Source organism: Nycticebus coucang, chromosome 6 (genome assembly GCF_027406575.1).
Source record: "Nycticebus coucang isolate mNycCou1 chromosome 6, mNycCou1.pri, whole genome shotgun sequence".
NCBI lineage: Eukaryota > Metazoa > Chordata > Mammalia > Primates > Lorisidae > Nycticebus > Nycticebus coucang.
In genome coordinates, this window is record NC_069785.1 from 66,176,030 (window position 1) to 66,197,668 (window position 21,639).

General features: G+C 38.1%; 2 protein-coding genes and 1 pseudogene across 2 annotated transcripts in view; 2 read left to right on the top strand and 1 right to left on the bottom strand.

Moving 5' to 3' along the window:
• The window catches only part of HERC1 (HECT and RLD domain containing E3 ubiquitin protein ligase family member 1), a 231,092-nt gene that overhangs the window by 158,940 nt on the left and 50,513 nt on the right, over nt 1-21,639 (bottom strand). Inside the window, exons 2-3 of the mRNA XM_053596078.1 lie at nt 12,144-13,099; nt 5,133-5,228 (exon numbers count right to left, since the gene is read on the bottom strand). Of these exons, the coding sequence (XP_053452053.1) occupies nt 5,133-5,228; nt 12,144-13,073 (1,026 nt within the window). The 5' untranslated portion in view covers nt 13,074-13,099. The remainder of the gene's footprint in view (nt 1-5,132; nt 5,229-12,143; nt 13,100-21,639) is intronic.
• LOC128589164 (protein preY, mitochondrial-like) lies at nt 3,094-3,453 on the top strand. The gene is given in 2 exon segments (XM_053596077.1): nt 3,094-3,407; nt 3,410-3,453. Coding segments are annotated over 2 exon segments (342 nt in total). The 5' UTR covers nt 3,094-3,109.
• LOC128587682 (phosphatidylinositol N-acetylglucosaminyltransferase subunit Y-like) lies at nt 3,551-4,015 on the top strand (annotated as a pseudogene).

Sequence of the window (21,639 nt, forward strand, 5' to 3'; positions counted from 1 at the left end):
AACAAATCTGAATTAGAAACCCTCAAAATGAGGTAACATCACTCAAAAAAGAATTAGAAATAAAAGAGAAAAAATCATTTCTCAGCTCAGTGCCCATAGCTCAGTGAGTAGGGCACCGGCCACATACACCAAAGATGGCAGGTTCAAGCCTGGCCTGGGCCGGCTAAACAAAAATGACAACCGCAACCAAAAAATAGCCGGCATTGTGGCGGGCGCCTGTAGTCCCAGCTATTTGGGAGGCTGAAGCAAGAGGTAAGCCCAAGAGATTCTAAGAGCTGTGATGCCATGGCATTCTACCCAGGGTCACATAGTGAGACATAGTGAGTAATAATAATAATAATAATTTCTGAAATGAAGACTAAACTAGAAGAAATCCAAGAGTAAATAAATATTGTAGATAATATCCTAAGAGTAACAAAAGATGAAAAAGAGATATTTTTAGAAATAAAAAAGATACAAAAAAATTCAAGAAAAAGTGACAAGAGGGACTTTACCTAACAAATGCAATCAGTACAACCTGGTTTCTTATACCCTCAATGAATCCCCAGCAAGAGAATCACTTAAGCCCAAGAGTTTGAGGTTCTGTGAGCTGTGACGCCATGACATTCTACCCACGGTGACACAGTGAGACTCTGTCTTAAAAAAAAAAATTGGAGTGAGAGCAAGATAGTGGCCAAGTAACAGCTTCCCTGCAACTGGGCACCATTAGTAGGGGGAGATAAGACTCCAGGCATCTCTGGCTGGTGGGATCTGCCTATAATCATCCCTTTGAGGATACAAGGAGTCAGTAAGAGACTTCTGGACCCCAAGAGGAGGACAAAAACAGTAGAAAACTGGCAAGTGGTTGCGTGTGTTCAATTGATCTAATCCCGCCGGCAGCTGTAAGTACAGCAGCAGTGAGACTGCAAACCGGAAAGGCCTTACCTCTGAACTGTTTTGGTGTTTTTGGACTTGGCACTCAGTTGAACTGCCTTGGGGAGAGCTTGAGCAGGAGTGCAGAGAACTTTGGGTGTTGTCTAGGGCCCCAGACTGAGCCGCTGAGCCGGACAGAGCTAATAGTGTTCAGCTCTGGGCCCCAAGGAGCCATTGTGAGAGAACTGCCCCAGCAAGCTCCGTCCTCAGGGTCACGGAGCAAGGATCCGGCAGGAGCTAGTAACCTAGTGACTGAGCAGCCTAAAAGCAGGGACTGAGCCGCCTTACAGCCTTAATCCTCAGGGGCAGAGTGAGACCAGTTTTGGCACACTGGGTAAGTGGATAGCCACTTCAGCAGTGATCCCAGCGACAAGCACATTCCTGGGAATGCTTCTGCTTAGCCAAGTTTAGAAGTTTAAAGTGCTTTTAAGAGGGCTGAAGAGAGATTTAGGGTCTCCACCCTGTGGGGTTTGAGAAATCAGTGGAGGCCTCCAGTCATATCGGCATTGAGATTAACATCTCATACCCCAGAAGACCACCTGTTGCCCAGACAATATTCAACAAGATATATGTACTGCTTTGTTTTTGGTTGTTTTTTTGTTGTTGTTAATTTGTTTTTTGTTTATTTTGTCATTGTTTTGTTTTTAATTTCAACCTTTTCCATACAGATTTTTTCTTTTCTTTTTTTTTCTTTCCTCTCTTTATCCATTTTTCTAGTTTAAATACAATTTCCCACTGCTGCCTTTTTCAATAATTAAAACTTCATTTTTTGCTAGTCTTTCTACCCCTATTATTTGGTTTTTCACTTGTACTAGACTGTTTACTGCAGCTCAATTTACAATCACCAAAACATGGAAACAGCCTAAATGCCCACCAAACCCAGGAATGGATTAACAAGCTGTGGTATATGTACACCATGGAATACTACTCAGCCATTAAAAAAAATGGAAACTTTATATCCTTCATATTAACCTGGATGGAAGTGGAAGACATTATTCTTAGTAAAGCATCACAAGAATGGAGAAGCATGAATCCTATGTACTCAATTTTGGAGGACATGAGGACAATTAATGACAATTAAGGTCATGGTGGGGGTAGGGGAAAAGAAGAGCAGAGAGAGGGAAGGAGGGAGGGGGGTGGGGCCTTGGTGTGTACCACACCTTTTGGAGGCAAGACGCGATTACAAGAGGGACTTTACCTAACAAATGCAATCAGTATAACCTGGCTTATTGTACCCCCAATGAATCCTCAATAATTAAAAAAAAAATTATGTTTTCAGTAATTACACAGCAGCAGCTATGTATGTCTTATTATTTCAGGACTGCTGTTTGTGTGTGTATGTGTAACATGTGATTAAAATAAATGAGTAATAATGGGATATTCTAATACTATCATCCCTGTATCTTTGTAATCAGTACTCTCAGCTGTGAAGAAGAAAAAGGATACAAACGTAATACAGAAAAAGTTAAGAAAAACTCTGTAATTCTGAATTTGAAAGTATCAGTATGAACTCATGAGGTACTTAAGCTTTAAATATACATAAACAATCTTCCTCTCTCTCTCTCTCTTCCTAGTTCTGTCCACTATAAAAGCTGAGAAACAAATCTTCTCAGTAGCCGTAAGCATCTCTAGCACTCTGATGGCGATACTGAAATACCATTTCCCAACAAAAGAAATGAGGGCTTTTTTAAAGAAACATCTAGCTGATCCACATTGGGGGAAGAAAAGAACAAGATCAGCCAGGAACAATGTGATATTATCAGAAAGCAAGGAAGCTATCAAAGTTTATTAGGCTTATGTCAAGAGAAGTTGGGAACCACCCTGAAGAGACTATTAATTAGCCAAAGATGAAATAATATGACCTTCAATACAGATAATAAATAATTCAATGGACTAAAACTCATATAGGTTTAAATCTATGGATTCATAACGATATTTTAAATAAAGTTAATTAGTCAGATTTTGAGGAAGATAGGAGAATTAAAGTGAAAACTAGTAAATAAAAAGTGAGGAGAATAAAGCATTTATTCTGCCTTTCCTATCTGAACTGTAGAAGAGTAATCAACAGGGGAAGCATCTCTTGGAATAAAAACATTCCAAGTTGGGCAGGGCCTGGCCAGCTAGGATCCGGGAGCGGAAAGCTGGGCCCCGTCGGGCTGAGGGAAAGGTGAGGAACGGTCACCGGTCCTGCCAGACAATGCTGAGCGGAGCATGCCGCAGGCTCACCTTGGCCCTGCTGGGGACACGCACACAGACGTTTGCGGTCGCCCATAGGTGCTTGCACGCGTCAGGGTCGCAGCCCTCAGCAGACTGGAGGGAAAAGCCAGGGGAGCCGCCCTGCGGCTTTGACCAGGCGCTGCTGGAGTTCCTGGTGTGCCCGCTCTCCAAGAAGATGCTCAGATATGAAGCATCAACAAATGAATTGATAAATGAAGAGCTAGGAATAGCCTATCCAGTCATTGATGGAATTCCTAATATGATACCACAGGCAGCTAGGAAACACATCAAACTAAGTAGCAAGAAAAAATGGAACAACACTAGGTTATAATTTTTTTTTTAAAGCCACCACAACAACTAAATTTTCTTAGTACCATATACGTTTTAAAGCAGAGTGGAGGGTAATAAGTGGAGGAGAAGAATGTTTCTGTCTCTTCCTACATTGACTGTTCTTATTCCACTGGTCTCTTTAGCAGGACTGTTCTACACAGCCTCTGTGGAAGAAAACTTCCCCCCCGTAAAAGCACAGCCAGTCTTTGCTTTTACAGTCTGCTTCTGCCCATCACCATACCAGTGTGTGTTCTTCCATCTTTGGACTTGGATGGGTATTAAACTCTTCCAGAACCAGAGCCCAGATGGTATCTATATATTGATATGTCTTGGGTGTCTATCTTTGAAAGTTCAACTGAGTGGAAATACTGGAGACCCATTTAGTTTTCGGGACAGATGCTTTTGCCTTGCTTATGTCAGGCTTAGGATGACGGGAGGCTTAAGCTGCCCAAGCTTCTTTTATTATACCCTTGTTCTGCCTTTGTTTTCTGAAGGTTCTGACTTAATAATTGCTGTAGCAGGAGAAACATTTTGGCAGTGTCTTGTTGGACATTAACACATCTGATGACTTATTCTTATTCATCTATTTAGTCATTTGAAATTTTGTTTGAATAGCTTCAAGGTATTAGGTAAAGTCACCAGTAAAGAACACTGAAATAATTCCAAAGGACCTATGTTGGAATGGTTGTAGAGAAATGCGTTTGCACTATTGTGTTATAAAACCATAAAATAAAATGGAAATTTCATGTACTTAGAAAAAAAAATTCCAAGTGATAAATAAAAAAGAAATGATAGAATAGGATCATTTTGCAACCAAACACAAAAGAACTAACAGATGTAGCCATCAAGCTTCACAAAGAGAGACAACCAGACAGAACCAGATAGAAGAATACAACACCATGTATATAGTCTTGACAAAGGACAAACCTGAAACCAGTCAAGCCTCTAGATCCAGCTGCCAATGTACAGGAAATATAAACAACAAAGAAACTTTTGAACAATACTCTGAATAATCAAACAGCAAAATTCAGACTATGGGTAATTTTATAGCCTAAAAAGCCTAAGTTCCTAACAAATATATTGAAGGGGGGAAAAATAGAGAAATAATCAATAGATAAAGAGATTTAGAAGATTTTACCTCTTTTTTTAATAAGCAAGACTGAACTATAGTATCCAAGGATGCACTTCTGGGTGACAAAACTAGAAAGACATGCAAGAAAGTGGTTACTCTAAAAGTCAGAATAGTCGTTATTTTGGGAAGAAGAAAAGGACTGTGATCAGAACATGAAAGAGCTTCTACAGCAGCTGGAAAAATTCTATATATTTCTTTACCTAGGTACAAATTAAAATATATTTATTTTATAATAATTAAGTCATGCATTTGTTTGCATGTCTTTCTATATCTATTTTACTTAATTTAAAAATCTCTTCAGTTAAAGTTACCAGGACATGGACACAAAATGCAAAATGAATAAAAGGGTATACAATGAAAAATATGTCTCCAACATCCCACCCAGTGCTAAACACCCTAGTTCCACTCTTTAGAGACTCCACTGGTGTCACTTTCTTTTGTCCTTTCAGAAATAAAATGAATTACTTTCAAGGGATAAATACATAACATAGCATTTTAAGACAAAGTTATTTTTAATACAAAGGCCATGATTATTACATACCTCTTCGAAGAGACATAATGCTGCTTCATAGAGTGAGCACAAGCCATCAGATGTTCTAGTTGGTTCTCTCCACTGACTCCGATCAGCAGACGAACCCTATAAATTAAAACATTGTGGCGTGCAGTGTTGGAAGTAAACAGAGACATGTCTGTTAAAATCACTTAAATGGTCTATAAAAACAACGTCTATTTGAAAAACTGTTTACATGATTATGTACATTGAGACAAAATCTTAACATTAGGCCATGAAACCAACTTTTTCACAGAAATGTTAGAAAAGACCTGGCTACTGAATCAAACAATACATTAAGTACTACTCCCTCACTAATCACCTTATTAAAAAGTGATTTATTCCAAGGGTTCTAGGGCTCCAGAAACAGTCAAGAAGGTGGAATTTTGTCAGTTATACACTCTTTGGGTGACCAATATCCAATAAAATATAATCCCAGGATATATTCTACTCCTTAGGTGCTGCATTGCTCACCTGCCCCCTCAAGCATACAGGCAAGCAGAGTTGCTAACTTGAGTTATGACCCTGAATAAAGTGGCAGAAAGTCTGTTCTTCCTTAGTTTCGGCATAACTAAGGTTCAAGGAAATCAGTTCATGTAGCTACCTTTCTACAGTAGCAAGAAAGCATCTTTTTCCTAGCATAGCCGAGGAATCACAGCACCTCTCTGGGACTCAATGCCTACTTCCACAGTTAGACCTGAAGGAAGAAATCATTACCTCATTAAAAAATAAATCAGAAAGTGAACAAACTCAGTAGCCATTTCCCCTCAAATTTCCTTATCCTTAAATCTTTAGACAACATATATCACATTCTTTTTATAATTTATCAATCCCATGACTATGAAATTTTCATTGATGGCTTTATTTCAAAGGATACTATAGTGTAAAAATATTTATATTCTAGATAATGATTTGGCAGATATACCATATACCTACCATATACTCCATTCCTATGGAGGAAATGTTGACCTAGATGCCCCACAAGATGCCATACAATTCTAAGATGCTATAATTTTATTAAATCAAACCATTTTAATGAACTTGATTCGTTAAGTATTAAAGGGGTGAATATTTTAGATCAAATATAAAATCCAAATGTCTTCAAACAAAAAGCCCACAGTTATTTAAATCAAGCTTTTATAATAATAAAGCTTAGTTAGAATTTTTTAAGTTCATAATACACTGAATGTTTTGCAGGTTTTTAAAAAGTTGTTCTATATATTCATCTGCCCTCTTTCTATTCCACTAAGTAAATAAAACTATTATGAAATTTTCATTAACCTATACCACTAATAAGATGCACAATAAAAACTATTTTTAAATAAAAACAGTAAAAATTCAGTTGCTCCCAAATCACTCAAATACGAAATCACTGTGGAGAGTTCTCCAAATAGCTGTGTGATATGGCGGAACTTCTGTCATCTAACAAGTTACCCCTGCCTTCAAAAGGAGCCATAGTGCCATAGTGCCTGGCCTATAAAGTGCATAAGTACATGTTATATTGCCAACTGCTTTGTTGAACAGATGGGTAAATTCAAGCTAATCATGGCAACTGCTTTCAGATAAGGGTAAATAATACCTAATAAACTCAAAGTGAGGCTCAGTGCCCATAGCACAGTGGTTACAGCACGAGCTACACGCACCAAGGGTAGCGAGTTCAAACCCGGCCCAGGCCAGCTAAACAACTGCAACAAAAAAATCGCTGGGTGTTGTGGTGGGCGCTTGTAGTCCCAGCTACTTGGGAGGCTGAGGCAAGAGAAACTTAAGCCCAAGAGCTGGAGATTACTGTGAGCTGTGACACCACAGCACTCTACCAAGGGCAACATAGTGAGACTCTGTCTCAAAAAAATAAATAAACAAACTCCAAGTGAATGGCCTTTCACACCACTCTCCTCACCCCAGCAAAGCTGCAGAGAAGTTCACTCAGTCTCTTCACAGATGGCTCCCTTTTCCTTTTCTATAAGGCCTTTATAAATTTACAATGTAAAGTTTCCTGTTGTGAGGTCTCTGTTATCCTCTACCCCATCACTAACTGCTATCCTTAATTATTGCCTTCTGCAGTCACTAAACCCCCGCTTCTCAGATAGTCTTCAATAAATAAAAACATCATAGTTAATCAATCTTCCAAAGACAGCAGATTGCTCATCACCTTTAGATTTTGTTATTAACCTTTGGTGTCTTTTTAACCTTGAATCTCACTACATTTCTCAGGCAGGATGCCAACTCCTATTTCTTTTGTTGCTGAACCATCAGATGATAACCTGTTGCTTCCATGTCAGTTTTTCTTTGTTTAGGGTGGTACTACTTAAATTTTAATGTGGACATAAATAACCTGGTAAATCTTGTTAAAATACAGGTTTTGATTCAGTAAGTGTAGATAGAGCCTGAGATTCTGCATTTCTAACAACACCCAGGTGATGCCAATGCGCATCATTCGAGGCACACACCTTGAATATGGCTTTAGGGTCCCAACTTGTAATTATAGGATCATATTAAAGTTGAGTTTTCATAAATAACTAGTCCCTAGACTTTCAATGTGTTGCTATTCCAACCTCTCCAAATTCCATAATTAGCTGTGAAGTATACCTGGGAAAAACACAATTGTGACCTGTGGCTCTGTTATTTAAAGACCACTTCTAGTGATCACCAAACCAAAAGGAGATGAAGGCTACTGTATCCTGCTAGGAGGTAGTACCAGGGCCATCATAATCCTTCTTGTTATGCCTTTATACAATATGGAGGGAAATGTTGAAAAGAGAATAAAATTTTCAATGACAGACTTGGGTTTAAATCTAGGCTCCATCACTTTTATTGGCTCTGTGACAGAAGGGTAAGTTTCCTAATCTTGAGATAGGAATAATGCTCATACCACTTAGGGCTATTGGGAAGATAAACTGAAAGTCTGTGTAAAGTATGCTTAGCACCGTTCCTAAACATAATAAGATCTCAAAACTGGTAGCAGTTATTAATGAACACTCAACTCAGCTTTAATATGATCCCATACCAAAAGAGTAACAGTAGTTGTTATTTTGCATTGGGAAGAGAATGCTGGGAGTCTTAAATAAGTTCTTGCTAAATGTAAGAATACCACACCAATACAACAACCTGCAAACAATGTCTATAATGATTGTTGTTGATTTCTTCCACAAAAAGTCAATATTTAAGAATAAGACTACTCCAGCTTTTATGATTAAAGACACCTTTAAAATCCGTCCTACACAGAATACTTAACGTGTTTTGTATACATACTAAATACATTCACTAAATAAATAATATTTATACTGCATAATAAAAAAACTGAGCTAAAGCTGTGTATTTTTAAAGAAATTAAATTTGGGGAAATATAGCCCAATTAAATGTATAACTGCATATACTGTTAAATATGATAGGAAGTTCAACAGTCCAAAAATAAAGTGGAAATTAAAGTAACATGAATGTGTAGTTTCACGGGGTCTTCAGTTACCTTCCTCTTAAATATCTACCATCCACCATCCAAAATATTAACAACATACCTTTTCCCCCCACATTTGTCTGTTTAAGATATTCACACAAGGCCATAAGACTAGACAGATTATATTTCCTTTTCTTCTGGCTGCTTTTTGTTTTGTTTTTTGCTTTTTTGGAGACAGTGTCTCACTTTGTTGCCCTAGGTAGAGTGCTGTGGCGTCACAGCTCATAGCAACCTCAAACTCTTGGCCTCAAGCAATCACATAAGATTCTTCCCCAGAATAGATTCTGAATTCTGAGCCAGCAATTTAGTTTTCTCAGCACCCTTATCCCAATACCTAAATTACAGGGGATGACACTGGAGGGGAAGCAGGGTGGCACCTCCTGACTAAATGTTTTTGGTATTTTGTCAGGAAATAAGGAGCCAAGTGTAGAGAAAACTGGAAATCCAGCAATAAGACAAATGTATTATATTTTAGATCTACTTTAAGGTAGGCCTTCATGGTAAAAAAAAAAAGATCAATTTAACATAAACAGGGTAAAAACTACATATAGTAGTTAGAAAAAATATGGGTTTTTGCAGACAAACTCAGGACTGTAAAAATAACATAGTGTCTGGCCTATAAAGTGCTTAAGTACATGTTATATTGCTAACTCCTTTGTTCAACAGATGTGTAAATTCAAGCTAATCATGACAACTGCTTTAGGTTAAGGGTAAATATTATCTATTTCACAGATTAAATGATTATTGAATGAGACAGTACATATAAAGCACCTGGTGGGTAATAGGTCCTCACCAAGGTTAGTTCTCTTTCTCACTTACTCCAGGTATTAGGGAGTAGGAAATGAAAGAAGTGGAAAAAGCAATGGGATGAGATATTATAAACTAAATGAAGAATAAAACACAATATGGGCCAGGCATGGTTGCTCACACCTGTAATCCCAGCACTTTGAGTGACTGAGACAGAAGGATCACTTGAGGTCAGGAGTTCGAGACCTGCCTGAGCAACATAATAAAACCTGGATTCTATAAAAAATAGAAAAATTAGGGTGGTGCCTGTGGCTCAAAGGAGTCGGGCGCTGGCCCCATATACCAGAGGTGGCGGGTTCAAACCCAGCCATGGCTTAAAAAAATAGAAAAATTAGCCAGGTGAGCACCTATAGTCCCAACTACTCAAGAGGTTGAGGCAGGAAGATCATTCGAGCCCAGGAGGGTGAGGCTGTACTCCACTGTACTCCACTGTACTCTATCCAGCCTGTATAACAAAGCAAGACTCTGTCTTAAAAAGAACCAAAAATTTTAAACTATCAGCCAAATAATAAATACTCATACAAGCAACCCTAAACAATGAGGCTAAATAGATACTGAGAAAACTCTAATTTCCTGGGGATTAAGGCCTCAATGGTTAAGGTAGAGAAGAGGCCTTTGTCTCAAAGTATCTAGCATTTTGTTCAGGAAGTAAATACACTTCCTGATAAGTAAATAATTACGTAACTATGCTGTGCAATAATTAAGATGGGCATGGTGTTATATTCCTGTAGTCCCAGCTGCTCTGGAGGCTGAGGCAAGAGGATCTCTTGAGCCCAAGACTTTTAAGGTTGCTGTGAGTTATAATGATATAATGATACCATAGCACTCTACTCAGGGCAACAAAGTGAGACTACGCCTCAAAAAAAAAGAAAGAAAGAAACTAATATCTTTTTGTAACAAAAGTGATGCAAAATAAGTAGCCCAGAAAATGAGGAATTGACTTCTCACAGAAATATTAGCATGTGGACATAAATACATACATTATTTTAGGTCATTAAATGACCTTATAAACTTAAAAACAATGTAGAATAAGAAAATGTCACCAAAAGTGTTAAAAATCAAAAAACAAAATTAGAAAAACTTGTGCAAGAGGATTTTTTTTTAAATACTAAATAAGCAAACATAAAGGCCTAAGTGCCTCCCATAGCTGTTCCAAGGCCTTTCCTACTTAGGTTTCACCTCAAGTGAGGATCATAGGATCCAATGTGTCAATATTCCATATCCCAAACAAAGCACTGCACTTTTATTTAACATTAACAAATTCAAGTTTTCATACATTTTATTATGTAAAAATCTCCACATACTTAGCTATAATAATATTGTAAAAAATGACCCAGTAATCACCATTCAGTTCTAGTTCACAAATGCAAAAATAAACTAGGTGAAAACTTAAGTGACCCGGTTTGAAAATAAATGCAAAATAATAATTTTTTTTTTTTTTTTAGGAAACACTTCTAAAACCTTTCCAATTGTTTGGAGAAAAAAAGAGTTGACATACACACACAATCTACATGTAGCATTTTAGTTACTTTAAATAAATTTGCTAGTTGATATTTGGTAACAAAGGACACCAAAAAGACTGATCAATGTAACCTAACTGAACTTAAACCAGCTTAAGTGTTTAAGCCTTCATAAGATTTAAAATTTGTATTTAACACTTGGATTTTTATTCTTGATTTTCATGAAGGTATTTCATGTCCTACAAATTCTTGAAACTGATCACACTATACTATGTTTTATTACTTATTCTTTCACATGGTATTTGACAGTCAAATGATTAATCTCCTGACCCACAAGCTTCAGAGATCTTTGCTTTGCTCATTACTTCCCTTCATCCAGGTCTCTGCTCTAATGTCAACTTACGAGTGTCCTTCTCTGACCACATTAACTAAAATAGCACACCTTTCACCTCCCATCTTTTGCTGCCTGAGTCCATCACTCTCTATTTTCCCATCTTTCTCTATTCCCTTTCCCTCCCTTATTTTTCTTGTTAAAAGGTCTCACTACCTAAATTACATAATAAATATGTCTGACTTCTCTATGAGGCTGTTAGCTCTATGGAGGCAAAAACTGTATCACGAGAGCCTAGAATAATACTTGGCATATAGTAAATGCTTAATAAAAATTGAGAAGGTTGGAAATAGAGATTTTTTCAAAAAACCTCTACACTTAACAGCCAAAATTCCTCACAAGTTTACTAAAAACACAAAGAAGTTAGATGAATTTCCTAAGTTCACACAAGAAGTCATACATCTAAAACTACAAATCTAACTCCTGGTCTTAACACCATGCTAACTAGTCTGTCCCTGTATATCAAAATGCACAAAAGTTTCTTCACTCAAAAGTATGTAAAATAGGCCGGACACAGTGGCTCAGGCCTATAATCCTAACACTCTGGGAGGCCAACAGGGGTGGATCACCTGAGCTCAGTAGATCAAGACCAGCCTGAGCAAGAGCAAGACCCTGTCACTACTAAAAATAGAAAAACTGAGGCAAAAGGATCGCTTGAGTTCAATAGTATGAGGTTGCTATGAGCTATGATGATGCCACAGCACTCTACCAAGAGCAACAAAGTGAGACTCTTTCTCAAAAAAAGTATGTAAAATATTTAATTAACCTAACATGAATATAATCACCAGAAGTCTCAAGTCATTCACTCTTACCACCAATTCAATAAAAGCTGAGTTGACATTTCCAAAAAGTCATTAGTTACGAATTTTAAAGTTAAGATCTATAGTACGTACCAAAGAACGCCTCATCTGCGTTAGTATAGTCATGAAGCAGTCAAAGCTGATCATTCCTTCCTGGCTTGACAGTAGTTTGCTTTTCTCCATGGTATTTACAACCGCCGAAGCCCCCAAAGCCATTTCTATCCATTCAAGAAGATATCGCAAAGAGCCTCGCTGAGCTGCTAAACCAAGCAGCAACTCAGAAGCTAATCTACGACCTAACGTGTCTGCTCCAGAATTAGGAATAGTTACTCCTTTAAGAAATGTTGTTACTTGTGATAAGCAGTCCAAACCCATAGGAGGAATCTTGCTTTCATTTGCTAAAGATAATGGTGGCAAAGAGCTCACAACTTCAATTGCAGTATGAATAACATCATTGCAAAGACTAAGACCAGGTCCTGAAACAGGCATCATCCAACTTTGTCTTAGAAGTGCAAATAATAAACTTAGGCCAGTTCTAACACCCATTTCTATAAGTGCATCAGTGCTTGATCGGGGACGTTCACTAACAGAATGGACATCTGCTGAACCAGAGCTGCTCTCCGGAGAATGCTGCTGCTGTTTCACTTTGCCTTTGTCATGGTATTTATTAGAAAGTGCATAAAAGACACGCTGGAGTACAAGCAATCGTTTTCGAAGTGCCCCAGCAAATGGGGAATCTGAACATACCATCTTTGCTAGTGCTAGCTGGCTGCTAAGAAGGGCATCCAAATAGTGGTCCTGCTCATCACTTGAAAGAGACTCACGTTCAAAGTCTGGCAATTGTGGTCCTTTGAGGCATAAAACTTGTTGGGGCAAAGGTACTACTTCCTTATTGCTAACCAATTTGGAATATAAAACAGCAACTCCCTCTCTTGTAGCAATAGATTCACTGTCCTCTGTAATCCAGGAGCTGTTCAGGTGCTCAAGCCATTTCAGTTTCACTGGTGGAACCATAGTTGCCATGTTGATTTATCCTTCAGCCATTAGTTCTGTAAAGGCAAGAGAAACGTTAAAAAACATATATGAATGATTCATAAAATATTTCTAAACTTCCATCTTACAATCAGTAATTTCCAACTGGTGAAAGCAAAGTCTGGAGCTTAGTTCATTGTACAGTACCAATGTCAGTATTTTAGCTTTGATAGAGGTAGCATAGCTATCTAAGACATTAACATTAAGGAGAAAAGAGTGAAAGTACCATATAATGCTGTGTGAAATAAACACTTTCTCCCAAATTTTTGAGGGAAAAATAGGATGCACATTATTTATGGAAAATACTAATTCCATACCTATATAAATGTTTTCAATTCTTTTATTTGTGCTTATACATTAAAAGGTAACTCTAAAGAGCAATAATGATATCCATATGCAAAATAACACCTTAGAATATAGTAATTGGTTCTGTTGAACTTATGACAAGCTTGCAACAAAAGCATTTTTGGCCAAAAAAGAATGATGTATTTCTCTCAGTACACTTTAGGAACAAGCTAGCAATCTAGCTGATATTTTTACAAAAATTATTGGAAACTCTCTTGGGAAATGTTGAAATAGTTTTCATAAACTGCAACCGTTAAGCTAACAGTTATTAAATATACAAAGAGCACGGCAACGGAGCTGCCGAGAGACATTTAGGCCCTCTTCCCACAGAAAGCATCATCAGATTGTGCAGGTAACAGGAAGAAAAGCTTCTTCAGAAGCCAAGATAGAAGGCAAAGAAAACCTCCAAAGTGGCTGCAGGTGGAACAAAAGGTGGAGACCTGCATTCTGGAGCAGCGTCAAACTGGGATCTCTGTTTTGACCAAGATAATACAAAAACAGGACAAAAGGATTGCACCCAGTAATTTAAAAAAAATTTCTTTTGATGATTTCTTAGGAACACCTAAATAGTGATTTAACTTTATGAAGAGAGAAGGTTTGAGGACATGAACAAAACTTGCCAAAAAACTTCCAGCAGTCTATGAGAATCAAGTTTTGGAATTTCATTCTCATGCTATCAATCTTTGAAAAATTTACAACCTACAGCTATCCAAAATTCCCAATATGGATGAGGTCCCACACACATCTGATGTGCCACCCAACAGAAACATAGATGTCAAAGGAGCAAACACCATGGCTGGTAAAATTAGTGGACATAAGAAAACACATTCCACTGTTGTTCTAGCTGTTTGTGCAGATGGGGCAAAGCTACTAGGTCACCTTCAAAAGAAAAACATTTCCAAAAGAAAAGATTCCATGTGCCTGAAAAAGGATGGATGAATGAAGAAGGCATGAAAATCTAGTTTAACAAAGCCTGGTCATAAAGATCTGGACAATTACTTAAAAAAACAGCTTTGCTTATTTTTTGATCTCTTCAAAGCCCATGTTATACAAGTGCAAAACCAATCACAGTGGACTTGAAAACCCAACTTGATGTGATACCTGATAGATAACCAGCCAACAGCAACCTCTTGATGTGTTGATAAATAAGCCCTTTAAGGCCCTAATGAAGAAAGAGTAGACATTGTAGATGCAGTCATCTGGTAATGATTTAACACTTATAGGCAGAATCAAGAAAACATCTATCACCCAGGTTTGGTAATAGGATCCTAAGATCAAAGATTGCGGTCAAGAAGAAAATAGTTGTGAAATCACTTAAAAAATGCAGCATCGTAGCTGAGTAAAACTTTGTATAAAAAAAAAATACAGCATCAACAATGCTACAGATGGAACTAAGGATGATGAAATTTACTGAAATAAGAAACATGATTCTTCAGAAGATGCTGATAATGTAGAAACTGACAATGACACTACTGATACTAATAGTGATCAAGAGTTCTTGGCCTTCTATGATTTATAAATGTGATAGTGATACATTGTTACCAGTACATAAGATTTCTTATACCTTGTATTTGTTCTTGTGTTTTGTAATTATGTATTATCCAGTAATTTAAAAAAATTTTTTCTTGTACCATAATATATTTGAGAAGTATTAAAATTATTTTATAATGTAAAAAATGATTACCTAAGTATAAAAAATTAAAAATTTGAATTATAAAATTAAAAGCTTTTTTTTCCTAAAAGTTTGGGCCAAAAACATGGGTACACATTATAACATAGAAGCACATTATACACAGTCAAATAGCAATATATAGAAACTCTGGGGTGGCGCCTGTGGCTCAGTTGGTAGGGCGCCGGCCCCATATACCAAGGGTGACGGGTTCAAGCCCAGCCCCGGCCAAACTGCAACCAAAAAATAGCTGGGCGTTGTGGCGGGTACCTGTGGTCCCAGCTACTTGGGAGGCTGAGGCAGGAGAATCGCTTGGGCCCAGGAGTTGGAGGTTGCTGTGAGCTATGTGAGGCCACGGCACTCTACCGAGGGCCATAAAGTGAGACTCTGTCTCTACAAAAAAAAAAAAAAAAAAGAAAGAAACTCTGTAGCATCTTTGCAATTTTTCTGTAAATCTAAAATTCCAAAATAAAGGGTTTATTTTCGGCTCAGCACCTGTGGCTCAAGCGGCTAAGTTGATAGCCACATACACCTGAGCTGGTGGGTTCAAATCCAGCCCAGGCCCGCCAAACAACGACAGCTGCAACCAAAAAATAGCCGGGCGTTGTGGTGGGCGCCTGTAGTCCCAGCACTTGGGAGGCTGAGGTGGGAGAATTGCTTGAGCACAGGAGTTGGAGTTTGCTGTGAGCTGTGATACCACAGCACTCTACCCAGGGTGACAGCTTAAGGCTCTGTCTCAAAAAAAAAAAAAAAGGTTTATTTTCAAAAGTAGTGATTTTTTCAGATGTCCCTTTTTCCTTAAGGTTCTGATCCCACTGTCAATATAACAGTGGGACCAACATGCCAGTGCCTCCCAAACTTGTATGTCTAACCCAGACCTTTTCCCTAAACTCCTTACATATTTAGATACAAGGTCTGACGATTAATTTCACAAACTTGCCACTGTCCAGTTACACTGGCAGCCCTATACAAACAGCTTGGTAGGTTTCATAACCTTGGTATATCAGTGCCTCACAGCTGTGTTCATGTTGATGTACAGTGGTATCTGGCTGAGTGGCATTCATTATTGTTACTGTGTGTTTTTGTGTGCTGGCATGTGAATATCGGAGTTTGAATTACAGCAAGGAATAAACATTCATAAATTTCTTTAAAAACTTGGCAAGAGTGGAAGTGAAATCAGGGACATGTCAGTCCAAGTTTATGGGGATAATACCATGAAGAAAATGGCAACATACAAAAGGATTAAACATTTTTCTGGGGGAAGGAAAGCATCACTGATGAAGAGAGGTAGGGACAGCCAATAACAAGATGAACTGATGAAAACATCGCAAAAATTCATCAAATTGTGCACAAAATTGTCAGCTGACTGTGAGAAGCATAGGCGTTCAAATAACCATCAACAGAAAAACAGTTAGGAAAATCTTAACTGAAAATCTTGGCATGAGAAAGGTGTGTGCAAAAATGGTCCTGAAGGAGCTCACTGAGGAACAAAAGCAAAGGAGAGTCGAAGTTTGCCAAGACCTTTTGGACAGACAAGACAATGTTTGGGCCACTTTAACACTGGTGATGAAACATGGGTACCAATATAACCCTGAAACAAAGTGCACAATGGAAGTCGGCCAATTGTCCACAACCAAAAAAGTTCTAAGTCCAAACCAAGAGTCAAAATGATGTTTCCAACCCTTTTTGAAATCAGAGGGATCGTTTATTATAAATATGAACCAACTAGACAGTAAACCAAGTTTACTATTTGAAAGTAAAAGCCTGTGTAAAACAGAAGAAAATGACCTGAACTTTTTGCTGACCACTCCTGGCTCTTGCATTATGTCAATGCACCAGCTCACACAGCACTGTCTATGAAGTTGTGGGTTTTTTTAGCCAGTAAACAACTTATATTGGAACACCCACCCTACTCACTTGATCTGGTCCCCAATGACTTTTTTCTTTACCAGAAGACAAAGGAAATATTGAAAGGAAGACATTTTGATGACATTCGGGACATCAAAGGTAATATGATGACATTTCTGATAGCCACTCCAGAAAGAGTTCCAAAGGATATTTTGAAGAGTAGACTAGGTGCATGGCTTCCCAAGGGCAGTACTTCAAGGGTGACCATAGTGCTACGTGGATCACTACAAAAGTTTTGAGACAGACCATGTTATGGTCCATTATTTCACAACACAGTCAACAACATCCTTCCTGATTCACCTGTGCAAGTTTCAACTTGCTCATATTATCAGTGTTGCTGAGAGGGCTTCATTTGTTTCCTTTTGAGCACATTTTACGTTTCTTGATTTTCACGTATCATAACTTTTGTAATGACTCACACATTCAGCAATGAAGTATATAGCACTTTTTCTAGGATAAGTTCATGAACTTAATTGTCAGACCTCATATATAATCCCCCACTTGGCTTCTCCACATAGATATCTAACAGGCATCTCAAACTTAACATATCTGAAACCAAACTCCTTGGGAGGGGTTGGGATGGGGTGGGTGAAATCATGCCTGATGGGTACACTGTACACTATCTGGGTAACAGGCACACTTACAACTTTGACTCAAGCAATACAAAAGCAATCCATGTAATTAAAACATTTGTACCCCCATTAATATTCTAAATTTTTTTTTTTACGTATAAAAATGAAACTGAACTCCTAATCCACCACTACCATCATCACCCCCATACCTGTTTCTCCTGTAGACTTCTCATCTCAGTAAATGGCAACACTATCCTTCTAGTTCCTTGGGCCAAAAATCTTGGGAATAATAACTGATTCCTCCCTGTCTTATACTCCAAATGCAATTAGCGAGCTCTATTTTCAAAATGTATCCAGAACCCAACCATTTTTCCCCCTCCATTGCTACTACCTTGGTCCAAGCCATCATTTCATGGATCATTAAAGAGCCTCTTTACTGGTCTCTCTACCTTCAACTTTTATCCCACAAAAGTCTATTCCAACAAAGCAGACAGATAGAGCTTTTAAAATTTAAGTCAGACATCTCTTCTTAGTAGGATAAATGTGCTTAAAAGGCACTGGACAATCACTGAAGCAACCAAGGGAACATGAATCAGGATTCCAGGGAAGAGAAAAGTGCAGAGGTAAAGCTGACATTCCAAATATGTTTTCCCCTGGGGATATTTGCCAGTTCTGGGAGCAGGGTGCTAAGAATTAGAGTTTGCCTCTGTACAAGGTCACTGGTTGAAGACAGGAGTAACTAACACAGCATTTAGTTGTACTGAGGAGCTAACAAGATAGAACTAGGGGCCAGGTGTGGTGCCTCAGGCCTATAATCCTAGCACTCTGGGATGCCTAGACAAGTGGACCACTTGAGCTCAGGAGTTCAAGACCAGCCTGAGCAAAGAAAGACCCTGTCTCTACTAAAAACAGAAAAACTGGCTAGGCATTGTGGTGGGCACCTATAGTCCCAGCTACTCAGGAGGCTGAGATAAGAGGATTTTTTGAGCCCAAGATTTTAAGGTTGCTGTGAGCTGTGACCCCAGGGCACCACCCAGGGCAACTGAGTGACACTCTGTCTCCAAAAAACAAAAATGACATACCTAGGGACGTCAGACCCAAAGATCTGAATTTAAAGGGAAAGACAGGGAAAATACCCTTCATCTGCTGAATTCTAAAGCTACATATGAAAGAATGCTAATGGGATTACACCTGCGGTGCATCTTACAAGGGTATATGTAAATCCTAGTAAATGTGGAATGTAAAGGTCTTAGCAAAATAACTAAGAAAATGCTACAAAAGCTATGTTAACTAATGTGATGAAAATGTGTCAAACAATCTATGAACCAAGTGTATGGTGCCCCACGATCATACTAATGGACACAGCTATGGTTTAATAAAAATAAAATAAATAAAAAAATAAAGAATGCTAAGAAACTAAGCAGAAATCCTCTGAAAAGCAAAGCAGAGTTTTTAGCAGTCTTCCATGTTAAGGAGATACATATTCAAGTACAGGATACACCAGGGTAAGGGCCACAGTGAACATGCCAGGTTCTCAGTTGGAAGCTCTGAAAGACTAGCACAGTGGTTCTCAACCTTCCTAAAGCCACGGCCCTTTAATACATTTCCTGTGGGTCGCGACCCACAGGTTGAGAACCACTGGATTAGCATCTAGAAGCCAGGTAAACAAGAGGTAATCTGAGCCTTAACAAAACTACAATCCAATCTTCACTCACCCTCTGACTACCAAATTGAAAATAGCTTCTATTTTCAAAACACAGTACTGAGCATTTAATCAAAAATTACTAGGTATGCCTAAAAGTTAATAGAATATCCAAAACAAACTGTAACAGGCAGAGCCAAAGGTGATCCAGATAATGGAAGTAGTAACAACTTTAAAATCATTATAATTAAAATGTTCTCAAAAAGAGATCTCTTATTTGAAACAATAGGTAATTTTGTTCTTTTAAATTATAGCAGTTTGATAGCTATAAATGGATATGTTGTTATTCTGATAAATCTTACTATAGTGATCATTTGGATACACTCTTCTGAGAATGCTTTTTCATGCAGTTTGTAAAAGCTTTTTGTTATTTTACCATAGTCTGTCATCAACATTGCAAATATCCCTTCTAAATCTATCTTTGCATATATACACTTCTTTTATAGCTTCTGTTTTCCATTCTTGGTCAAAAAGAGCATTGCTGGGCGGCGCCTGTGGCTCAAAGGACTAGGGTGCCAGCCCCATATACCGGAGGTGGCGGGTTCAAACCAAGCCCCAACCAAAAACTGCAAAACAAAAAAAAAGCATTGCTACCCCACTCCATGTCCAGATTACACATGAATTCTAGATTATACAGGTTGAAAGGAAGGCTGAAAATAACAGGAAAATATCTCATCCCACAATTTCCTAGTAATAGTTAAATATCAATCCTATGAGTTGTTTTCCTAACAGGTACCCCACAGGAGTTCTGATTTGTACAACTTCTGAAAATAGCTGGGCAGACAGAAAAGAGATATTAATCTTTCTCTTTCAAAGCTGCTTTTGAGAATCTGCTTTAACAGAGATCCTAAGGGAACAGCAAGGGTATGAGCTTCAGGCTTCCAAGGGTAGAGTCACATCTCTGATGATAATCCTGTCTCCAAAGAAAGGTGGAAGAGCCAACTCTTGGACTTTGACATCCTAGCTGTTTCTGATATCAGCTGCCACTAAAAAGAAAGAAGATGCCACATATAACAACTAAGAAAATGCCATGAAGGCTAGGTTGAACAGTTTGATGAGAATATTTCAGATTGTATATGAAACCAGCATATTGTACCCCTTGATTGCACTAATGTACACAGCTATGATTTAACAATAAAAAAATAATAATAAAATAAAATAAATAAATAACTCAAAAAAAAAAAAAAAGAAAGAAAGAAGATCTGAAAACAGCAGTTGGCCAGACCCTGTTATTTGTCTACAGCCATAAACCTTTATATCCCCTAAATAAAAAAGCCTAGATACCTGGGTTCTCTCTGTCAACATACTCTATCTCCTTCATTTCTGTGTTGGTCCTTTTCCTGCCCAGAAAAAAGTAAATAAACTTCTTCCTATCCTAATTATTGTTTGGAAAAACCTATGTGCACTAGCTTTGACCTTAACACAGGTATTCTTGAGGGATTTTTGTTTTTACACGAGTCTTTAGTCTATTTGGACTTAAAATAAATTTTATATTTATCTGGAAGTTTAATAAATTCTACATAGCATAAAATTGGAATCCAATTTTATTGTTTCCAGGTGGATGGCTAGTTATGCTATCACCATTTATTAAGTAAATCAGGACTCCAAAGTACTCATGGCAGCTACATAGCTATCTGCCCAAAATTTCTTCCTCAAATAGTAAGAAAAAAAAGAGGGAAAAATTAAATTCTATACCAAACTACACCTGTTGCATAACTTAAAGATACATACTGCCAAATTGCAGATAACTGTGAATGAAAAAGAAAAAAATCACCAAATCTAGGACACACACTCTCACATCCATTGGGCAAAAGGCAAACTAAGAAAACCTACAGAAAAGACAGAGAAGGTGGCTAGTGAAGGGACCTAATAATGATTTGAAATGGCTGCCAGAAAAGTGAAATCCACACCAAATTTGAATAATACTGGTAAAATACTGATCTAGGCAGATCAGAGCATAGACTATAGAGAAGAAATTCCAAAGTACTTTTAATTTAAAAGTAAGCATAATGTAAAAGAGCAAGTGCAACCGAAGATGGCGGGTTCAAACCCAGCCCTGGCCAAACTGCAACAAGAAAATTGCCAGGCGTTGTGGTGGGCACCTATAGTCCCAGCTGCTTGGGAGGCTGAGGCAAGAGAATCGCCTAAGCCCAGGAGTTGGAGGTTGCTGTGAGCTATGTGATGCCACAGTACTTTACTGAGGGTGATAAAGTGAAACTCTCTCTCAACAAAAAAAAGACAAGTTTTATCCTAATGAGCACTTATTGAAATTCAGAAGGAAGGAAAAAGGCAAAAAGAAAGAGGGAAGCACCCTTTGACAACTGAGTGGTCCTGCAAGGCAAAACAAGACCCTAATGTTGG